Source organism: Phaethon aethereus (genome assembly GCF_964289735.1).
Source record: "Phaethon aethereus genome assembly, chromosome: 25".
NCBI lineage: Eukaryota > Metazoa > Chordata > Aves > Phaethontiformes > Phaethontidae > Phaethon > Phaethon aethereus.
This window is the reverse complement of record NC_138601.1, coordinates 4,054,739-4,064,562: the sequence shown is the minus strand read 5'-3', so window position 1 is coordinate 4,064,562 and position 9,824 is coordinate 4,054,739. Positions and strand designations below refer to the sequence as shown.

Sequence of the window (9,824 nt, the reverse complement as noted above, 5' to 3'; positions counted from 1 at the left end):
AAGTCATTGAGGTTCAGCATCCTAGAAAATGGGGCTTGAGGGTTACACCAAGACATCCTAAACCATCAAATTAAATATAGCCAGATTGCAACAGAGAACAGGAGGAGGAGAACCCATCCCTAGTTTGCACTGGGGTCCGAGAGCTGGTATTTTGGTAATGGAAATAAATGAATAAAAAATTATTTACAACAGATGAGAGCATCTCCCAGCTGTGGAGATGCTGCTCAGCCTCATTTCTCTGGCCGGCGCTTGCTTACGCTGGGCTGCAGGGACGGTTGCAAGCCGCTGGGTGGAACAGGATCCTGCGAGATGCCTTTAGTCCTGGTGCGAAGCTCTGAGGTCTTGGTGCTGGCGGGAGTCTGAGCCCTTATATTTGCATGTCTATATATATATATGTATGTTTTTAAGTTTTGTTTACTCGTAGATATAGAAAATGCGGTTATATTTGTATTTTCAGGTGGTCGAGTCAGGGTGGCTCAGGTCACGTTGTACCGCGGCGGCTCAGGCTTGGTGTGGCTGGGCAGGTCTAATCCTGCTGTTTCGGAGCTGCTGCGGGGCTGGGAGTGGTGGGAACAGCTCTGTGCTCCGAGCCCCCCAGCCTCTTCCTTGCCGAAACGCTGCTCAAGCCGGAGGCTGAGCCATCGCCTGCTGGGTTACAGGGGTCTTACAGGAGGAGGGAGCAGCCACAAACTGCTGGGAAATTTGCTGTCACGATTGCTGGCGTGGGTTCAGGGAGCTGAGGGGGCTGGATGATGGGGCTGGGTGGGTGTCATTTGCGATGATTGCTTTCCCAATCTACAGCAAGTAATTTAAAAAAAAAACCCCAAACCCAATACGTTTTGCTAACTGCAAACTCAGAGCCTGGGTCAGATTTCACCTGTAATGGGAATCAAATTGCTCCTGTGAGCGTTGCTGCCTCCCCCTCAGCCAGCATCCGTCCGTCCACACCATCCGACTCCAAAATAACCTCACCGTAACTCCATCCTCACTCCCCGGCAGCTTCTGGGTCAGAAATCAGTACCCGGAAGAGCCTTTAGAAAACATTAATCCTGCAATTTAACTGCTTATCCCTTCTCCTGCCCTACACGCCCGTGCAGCATCCCAAGGAGCGAGCGCGGGAGCTGCGGTGGCCGCCGGGCTGGTATCGGCACCCAGGCGATGGGCCGGGGTGGTGGCTAAATTGGGCCGGGAAGACGGGCAGCTGCCGAAGATGCCCCTAATCCCTCCTTGGTGTACAGCTGGTTGCCGTGCAGGGAAAGCAACCGAGAGGCTTGTTTTCCTGTCTGATTTAACCGGCGGGAGCGGCAGCTGCTCCCGAGCGCTGTAGTTTGGGTTTGCTTTGCTCTCTCAGCCGGCTGATACCCCGGCTGTCGCCGCAGGAGCCAAAAGTCTGACCCTCCTCCAAGCAGCTACAGGGGCTTGTGGTTGGGGCCAGGACGAGCCGCCCTGCCGGGAGAGCCGCGAGGGAGGCCCCGGGGGCTCTGCCCTGCGCAGGATTTTGCCCTCATGGAGGCAGCGATAGCTGCGCCCGGCCGCGGATTACATGGATTACGTTACCGGGGTCGGAAGCCTGCTGTTCCCGGGGTTTGGCGCCGGGCTTTTGAATTTCAGCCTCATCCCACTAATGACAAGCTGCGCAGGGAACAAAGGCTGCCTGCTTTCTGCCCCCATTTCCCCGGGGGGCTGCTCGGGGGACACAAGGTGTTCAAGCTGGCGGGGTGGTGGGACCAAGCCGGGCATCTGCATCATCCCAAAACACAGGGGACAGCCCTGGGGCTTCCCCGGGGGGACACAGGGGACAAGGGACTGCTCCGATGGGGACGGTGTCAGCTGCGGCGGGACAAGCTCTGACCCACCAGCCCTGCCGTTTTGGCTCATCTCATTTGCGGGCTGCGTGAAGCACCCATCCGGGTGGAAACTCCCCGCTGCCAGGACCGTCTGTCTGTCCTGCCTGCTCCCACAGGCAGGAGCAGGGCTGGTTTAGCCGTCAGCCTCCCCCCGCAGAGAGCGAAGTGCAGCTGTGCAGTGAGGTCCTTTTGCAAACAAGCGCACAAAGCGGGGTGCTTGTCCTAGCGGGGAGCGGGGCTGATCCCAGCACATCTCCCCAAAACACGCCCCAAACTCGAGAGAAGGAAAAGGGTTAAACCGGTGTTTGCCTGAAAGACATCCCATCTCGGAGCATCGGTGCTCGCCGAGGTGACGCTCACGTGCTTGCACCCTCTGCCTCCGTACCTCCAGCCAGTTCACTGGGGTTTTCCCCGCCGTCCTTCGGCTCCTTGGGACCAGCCTGGGGCTGGAGGGGACCGAGCAGCGCGGGGGCAGTGGGGAGATGCTGTGACAGCTGAAAAATGAGCCACCAGCCAGTGAGAGAAGTTTCTGAAAAGCGAAGAGGAATCTGCCATGAATGAAGAGGATTTTAGCACCTAGGGCTAAGCCAATAAACCTCTGCCATCCCCATCCGAACGGGAATTGTTTGCACATGCTCCAGGGGCTGCTTAAAGCAGGCGAGACGTGGAGACTGGTGGGGGTGCATGGTGGGGCCAGAAACCCCCCTGCCTGGAAAGCCTGCGAGCGGCTCCGTATAGCACTGCCGGGGCACGGGACTCCCCTCGGGGTGCTCCCCCAGCCCCGAGCACCCAGGCTCGGGCTGCGCCCCTGCCGCCTCCTCGCCTCGACCACAGCCGGGAAGGTGCTCGCAGAAGATGCTCTGTCCTGCTGAACGCGCCAGCCCTCTCCATCACCTGCGGCCCTGGGCCAGCAGCAATTCGGCTGTCCCCAGGTGAAGGCTTTGCTTTCTCCAGCTCGCCGTCCCCGAGGTCCCCATCTGAGCGGTGCGGTGGGAGCATGGAGGCACCCGTCCCCGTGGGAGGCATCCCGGCGGCTCTCCTCTGCTGCTGCCTCCTGAGCTCTGCCTGGGCTCTGGTAAGTCTGCGTGGCCCCGTGGGCTCCTCCGGTTCCTCTCCTGGCTTTAAATATTGGTAATCGTGCGACAGGCTCTGGTCGGGGGCCGGGTGCCCCCCAGCTGCACGTCCCGCTCCGCAGAGCTGCTGTGTGGGAGCCGGGTGGGAGCGGAGAGCCTCTCGCTCTGGCTAAAGGCTTTCCAGCAGCCCTGGAGGCACCGCGACCTGATGGTTTTTCCATTTCTTGGGGGCATCCAGGGCAGGGTTCGCCGCCTCGGAGGCGTCGGGGGAACACCAAGAGCGGGGTGATTTGTGGTCAGCGCAGGCGAGGCTGGAGGGACCTGGCGAGGGCAGAGCTGGGCGCACCCAGTGCCTCTCCCAAAGCCGGGTCCCCACCCTGCTGATGCACCCCCAGGACCCCCGCTCCTGCCCTACGCCCCTCACCGCCCCCCCTCCGGTCTACCCACCCAGGCTGCTGCTTTTGGGAAGGGTGTGAATGGGAGTTCGGGGTCTCCTCTCTGGGGCAGGATTTGGCCGTGCTCACCAGTGGGGAGTCTGAGAGCCAACGCGAACCCCCTGCATCCCGGCTCCAAACTCCTTTGAACATCTCAGCCCAAAACGTCCCAAAAGCCGTTTGCACGTGTGACCGGCTGCACCCGGCTGCATTGTGCTGCGCCCGGTGTTGGGCACCCCCGTGTTTGCAGAGCCCGGACGACCACTTTGACCAGGGGCTGCCAGAGCCGGCTCTGAAGGGCTCCGTGTGGGCAACGGGGGCATCCAGCACCGCTCTTGGGGTGGGTGAGAGGGAGCCGGGCAGAAGCCCGACGTGCCACTGATTTCTAGCACAGAAACATGGACATTTCTCAGTGGACCGTGGACAGGGTGGAAGGGGGGCTCATGGTCAGCCTCAGACTTGCAAGGGGGAAAAACGTGAGCGGGAAGGCAGGCAGCACTCTTCTCTTCCCCCGTATTGTTTGGATCTACCCGAAGCCGCGCAAACCTGCCTTGCACAGGGAGGGCTGGGAGAGCCCCGCCATGCCGTGGCTGTGCCGTCAGCTTTGCCTACCAGCACATCCATTTTCCATGCGTGCTCCTGCCTTCCCTGCCTGGCTCTTGCACCGGCTTTGATTCTCATTTCTTGCCCCAAGGATGGTCCTGCTTGATGCTACGAGTCTGTGGGTGAGACCACCACCCTGCAGGGTTCAGCAAAGCGTCATTTCCACGGCGGGAGATGATGTTCCCATAACAGCCCTTGAGCCCCTTGTGATTTTGGGCTTGGTGTCAATTAGCTGGTTGGATTCAGGGGTTGGTGGCAGGGAGCAATGGGGTGGTTTTTGGCAGCAGAAGTGATGTGGGTCCTGCCCTGAGTTGGGAATTCTTTGTGGGTCTCCTCAACGACCTTTGGGGTGCTGCTGGGACAGAGCAGCTTCGCTCCCAGCTATGGGATCCCGGATCCCAGCTGTGGGTGGCTCATGTCACTGAGCAGGCGGTGGCAGCTCTCTGGGGACATGGAGATCACCAGGGTGGGTCGAGCATCACCAGGGATGATTAATCTCTAAGTTGTGAGCACAAAGAGAAGACCTGAGCTGAGCTGCTGTCTGAGACTGCTGGCCCAAGCCAAGCCACAGGGAGGTGGGGTTTGTCACTGGTTTTGTCTTGGCAGGTTGACCCCGATGATGTTCTCACAAAAGAAGAGCAGATCTATCTCCTGGTGGAAGCGAAGGAGAAATGCCAGAGAGACATAAAAGCCCAACTGGAGAAGACCAAAGGTAGCGTCCCTCCCCTGCGCGTGGGTCAGGCAGCCCAGCGGAGCCGGCCGCATTGTGGGAAACGCTCTCCCCTCCGACGGGGGTGTGATGGGGCCAGGGAGACGTGCAGCTCCTGGGTGCTGCAGGGTCCCGGTGTGAGTTTGTGCAGCTCCTGGCACCGTGGCTGCTCTGGGCGCAATTAGGTGCTCATTAAATCATCGCCCTGCTCAGCCAGCCGCCGGCTGCCCTGCGCACACCACAAATGAGAGCACGTGGAGGGGCCGCCCCAGGGTCATGTCCCCAGACCCCCCTCAGCTCCCCCTGCTCTGCAGGCCAGGGGCGATCGCGCAGCAGCGCGTTTTCCTCGCCCCGGTCCGGCACACGCTGCGGGAAGCCGGAGGTTATGATGCGGCCCTGTTTGGAGCCAAACTGTCTTTGCTCCTTGGCCAGACACCAGTTGCCTTCCAGAGTGGGACGGGATTATCTGCTGGCCAAAGGGCTCCCCCAGCCAGGAGGTGTCGGTGCCCTGCCCCGACTACATCTACGACTTCAACCATCAAGGTAAGCGCTTGCGCCCGGGCAGGGAGCGACCTCACCTTGGCGATAATCCTCCACCGAGCAGGGATGCGTCTGGGCCTCCCGCGGGTCCCACCACTGTCACAGCACCCGTCGCCGTTCCCAGGTCGTGCCTACAGGTACTGCAGCGCCTACGGGAATTGGGCCATGGCTCTCAGCATCAACAAGACCTGGGCCAATTACACTGAATGTGCTCTGCTCTTCTCCTCCGAGAGCCGGAGCCGTGAGAAGGTGACGTTGCTCATCGGAGGAGCTGCGTAAAAGGGGTGGGGATGAGGGACTGGGAAGCGCAGCAAAGGCCAGGGGAATTGCTCGTCCCCCTCCGCTCCCCAAACAAGCCCTGGTCCTCCCGTGCTCTCAGCCCAGAGGCCGGGGGCAGAGGAAGGGGCCTGGGCTGCAGAGGGGTTGTGGAGCACAGCCCTTCTCTTCCAGGAGGTGTTTGACCGCCTGCACCTGATGTACACTGTTGGCTACTCCATCTCCCTGGCCTCCCTCATCGTCGCCGTCTGCATCCTCTCCTACTTCAAGTAAGGAGCTGAATTCCCATCTCTGTGTGTGGGAGAACCGTCTGCTCGCCACCGGCTGCACACACGACCCCCTGAGGGGGTGCAGCCCCTTAGGGAACGGGAGTGAGCGCCAAACCCCAGCACAAGCATCAGACCATTTCCCAAAGCCCCAGAACACCCCCAGTATGACCAGCTCCCCATCCACTCCACCCTGCTCTTGAAGGGGTTGATGCCCCACGTGCCCCCAAGTCTGGCTTCTGTGCCCATGGGAGGGCTGACACCTTGGAGCTCACCTTCTCTGGGACCCCCCCGTTGCCTGAGCCCACATGTGATGAGCTGCTTGGGCAGCCGGGGCTGGGCTCGTGTCGCACCCCTTCTCCGTAGGCGCCTGCACTGCACACGCAATTACATCCATGTCCACCTCTTCACCTCCTTCATCTGCCGGGCGGTGAGCATCTTCGTGAAGGACATGGTGCTCTACTCAGGCACACTGGCCACTGACACGGAGAAGATGCGGGAGGACGACTTCAAGGCAGAAATGGCTCACACGCCGGGACAACGGAGCCACCTGGCAAGTGGCGCGCCGAGACCAGAGGCAGGATCAGGGGAAAAGGGGATTTAGGAGCCCTGGTGCAAGGTGATGTGCTTGGGACCCTCCCAGATCGGGGCTGTGCTGCTCAGGTGATGCAGTCAGGGAGGGATGAAGGGCCACCTACAGCTCTGCCCAGCTGGTCCCCATCCTGGTCCCACAGTAGAGGTCAGAGCCACAGAGGACACGGGTCTGGCAGCCTGTCTGAGCTCAGAGTGCCCGGGTACAGGAAATACCTCTCCCATGGGAAATGCCTAAGCACCCGCTCCACGTCTGATGCTGGAACATCCCGGGGGAGATGTAGCACCCTGCAAGAGGAGGAATGTGAGCCGTGCGTGAGGCACAGCCTGGCTTTTGCTGGCCAGAGAGCAAAAGCCACCGGGTTTTGGTTTCAGGGGACAGCCTCACATGGGCACCTCTCTGACTATATATCCACAGGTTGGCTGCAAGGTGGTGGTGACTCTTTTCCTCTATTTTCTGGCCACCAACCACTACTGGATCCTGGTGGAAGGTCTCTACCTGCACAGCCTGATCTTCATGGCCTTCCTCTCAAACAAGAACTACTTGTGGGTCCTCATCATCATCGGCTGGGGTAAGCATGGACCCTAAGCCAATGCTGCAGCCGCTGAGGCCAGCTGGGAGCTGCGGCATCAGCCATGGTTGAGCGGCTCTGAGTGCCCAGATAAGGGCAGATGAGCTGCCAGGAACTGGTTTGGTCTGCAAACGTGATGCTTCACCCATGCTCCTCACTCCATCCTGTCCCTCCAGGTCTCCCCGCTGTGTTTGTGTCTGTCTGGGCCAGCGTCAGGGCTTCCCTGGCAGATACACAGTACGTAGGTCCACCTTCCCTGACAGTCCTTTGGGGAGGGAAAAACTAGTTGCAAATACTAGCAAAAAAAAATCTGTGGCCACCACAACTTTCAAAAATGAAAATTTGCCAAAAAGAACAAGAGGCTTCAAGAGATGTTACAAGGCTTGTTCCTAAAATTGTCAGTAATCTAGACCAATAGTGGATGTTCTGCATTTGGGAGGAAGCTAAATGCAGGTTTACACCATAAATTGATCAATAAACAGTGCAAAGATAAATGCTAAAGGACATGTTCTAAAGTTAAGCATTTAAAATGAGAAAAGCCACATAATGTACAACAAGAGTTTTAGATGGCAAAGGAGCTCTCAGGAAGGTTAATGCTAATTTAAAACTGATTTGCAACACCATGATGGTTAAGGATGCTTGTAGCACAGCTGTTGTTGGGTCAAGGTTTACACAAACTCCACAAACTTCTCACCCAGGGTTGGTGAGGGGTGGGAGGATGGGGACAGTGGCTCGGGGCACAGGGAGCCATCAGCCGGCAATTTTCCTTACCAGTGATTTCAGGCTTTTCCAAGGTGTTTCTTTACTGGTCTCTTCAGGTGCTGGGACCTCAGCGCAGGGAACATGAAGTGGATTTATCAGGTCCCCATCTTGGCCGCCATCGTGGTAAGAATCCCAACGTGTTTTGGTTAAAGGAGATCGATACAGACCCAGAGCCGTTCACCTGTGGTCACTGGGGTTGGTCCCCAGCCACCAGGGAGGGCCTACATGATGCAAAGGGATCCAGGGGCACTGGTCCCTCCCTGCTCTGACCACAGCATCACCCCCATATCCCTGCCTGCAGCTCACCCAGAACTGCCTGTCCTTGGCCTGGGGGCCTGCTTGGGCAGGCTGTTCACCGCGGGCAGCAACACTGCGGCACGTGTCTGTCGGCAGGTGAACTTCTTCCTCTTCCTCAACATTGTCCGGGTGCTGGCCTCCAAGCTCTGGGAGACAAACACGGGGAAGCTGGACCCCCGACAGCAGTACAGGCAAGTGCTGGCAGCACCAAAACCATGCCCCAGCCTTGGTCTGCTCGTTTTCTGCCTGTTTAGCTGAGACAGCTCCCCAGAGGTTGTGAATAAAGAGCAGGGGCACGGGAACGGCTGCAGGAGCGAGGGAAGGTGGCCGGACAGTGGCAGCCAGCACTTCTGGCAGCCCAGTTCGCCTGAAAGAGCAGGCTCAGGAGTTCAAGCTCTGAACACTTCTGTGCCCTTCCTCAAGCTGGACAGCATGCAATAGCTACACACAAACCAGCTGCGGCGGCGGCTGAAGTGGCTGCCCTCTTTGCTGGGACGCTTTCCAACATCTGCAAGTGGGCTGCAGGCTGGCTGGCAGGGCCCGGCTAACGGCTCGGAGCATTTCTCCTCTCAGGAAGCTGCTGAAGTCCACGCTGGTGCTGATGCCGCTTTTCGGGGTCCATTATGTGGTGTTCATGGCCATGCCCTACACTGAAGTCTCTGGCGTCCTGTGGCAGATCCAGATGCATTACGAGATGCTCTTTAACTCCTCTCAGGTACGTCACCATGGGGCTGCTGGCCCTGCTCTGGACACCGAGCGATGCTCGGCCGGGGAGGGTGGAGACACACATACAGCGTCCCGGCTCAGGACTCAAACTCCACCTCTGTCTCTTTTTGGCAGGGTTTCTTTGTGGCTTTTATCTACTGCTTTTGCAATGGGGAGGTAAGTTAGAAGGGTTGAGCAGCTGAGCTCCCTGTTATAGCCCCTTTAGGGTCGGGGAAGTTAACCTGCAGCCCCCAGGCTGGGATAACCAGAGGGAAAACTTGGATCCATCCCTCTCAGTAGGATTTGGAAAGAGAAAAAGAAACATCAGTAGGAGTGAAAACCAAAAACCATGGGGAAGGGATGTCTGCTTTGCCATCTCTGGGCGCCAGCAGCCGACTCCAAACTCTCCTTCAGGTGCAGGCAGAGATTAAGAAAGCTCATTTTCGGAGAAGCCTGGCGCTGGACTTGAGGCAGAAAGCACGTGCCACCAGCGCGGCTGGGAGCTGCTACTATGGCGGGCTGGTCTCCCATACCACCACGAGCTTCAGCACAAGCCTCACGGGCCGAGGGGCAGGGAGCATGCAGCCACGGGGGCTGTTGCTCCCTGCCTGTGCCAGCCTGCCGGGCTACATCCCCAGCTCCTTCACCTCGGATAACTTTTTGCCTTGTCCGACCCAGGAGATGAGCCAGAAAGCCTGTGGGGAAAACATAGTGGATGTAATGGACCTGAATCAGCAGCACCCCAACCTAAACAAGGAGCTGGAGACGATGCTCTGAACTGGATTGTGTCTCTCCCATCTGGACATCCAGCTGTGCCTGGAAAGATGCTGATCCTCACGCTTTGGGCTCCTTTTACGCTTGCACGGAGAGGCAGGGTAGGGGATAGCAGCTGGAACAACACAGTTCCCTTTCCCTCACAGCCAGTGTGCAAAGGGACCACATGCTCTCGCTGCTTCTACCTGCCTGGTCTGAAAACGAGCGGCCAGTTCAAAACCTCATTTCCTTCCTCACACAAGTGATCGATGTAAGCCATGTCTGTGCATGCAAAGCCTCAAATCGTCACCAGGAAACAATCCTACAGGCTCCATCTTACCTCAACAGTCTGGAAAATGACTTCAGCTCCAGCGTATATAAAGCCGATTCAATGAG

At 58.4% G+C, this 9,824-nt stretch overlaps 1 protein-coding gene across 1 annotated transcript; it reads left to right on the top strand.

The window, feature by feature from the left end:
- Positions 1-4,408: 4,408 nt before the first annotated feature.
- On the top strand, positions 4,409-9,452 carry LOC309413414 (parathyroid hormone/parathyroid hormone-related peptide receptor-like; the record flags this gene model as incomplete). Its single annotated transcript, XM_082010534.1, has 13 exons — positions 4,409-4,423; positions 4,564-4,801; positions 5,099-5,209; positions 5,331-5,455; positions 5,657-5,751; positions 6,115-6,301; positions 6,758-6,911; positions 7,088-7,148; positions 7,730-7,796; positions 8,067-8,165; positions 8,548-8,685; positions 8,811-8,852; positions 9,090-9,452. The coding sequence occupies 13 exons, from the start codon at positions 4,409-4,411 to the stop codon at positions 9,450-9,452; spliced, it is 1,695 nt and encodes a 564-aa protein (XP_081866660.1).
- Between the last annotated feature and the right edge of the window lie 372 nt (positions 9,453-9,824).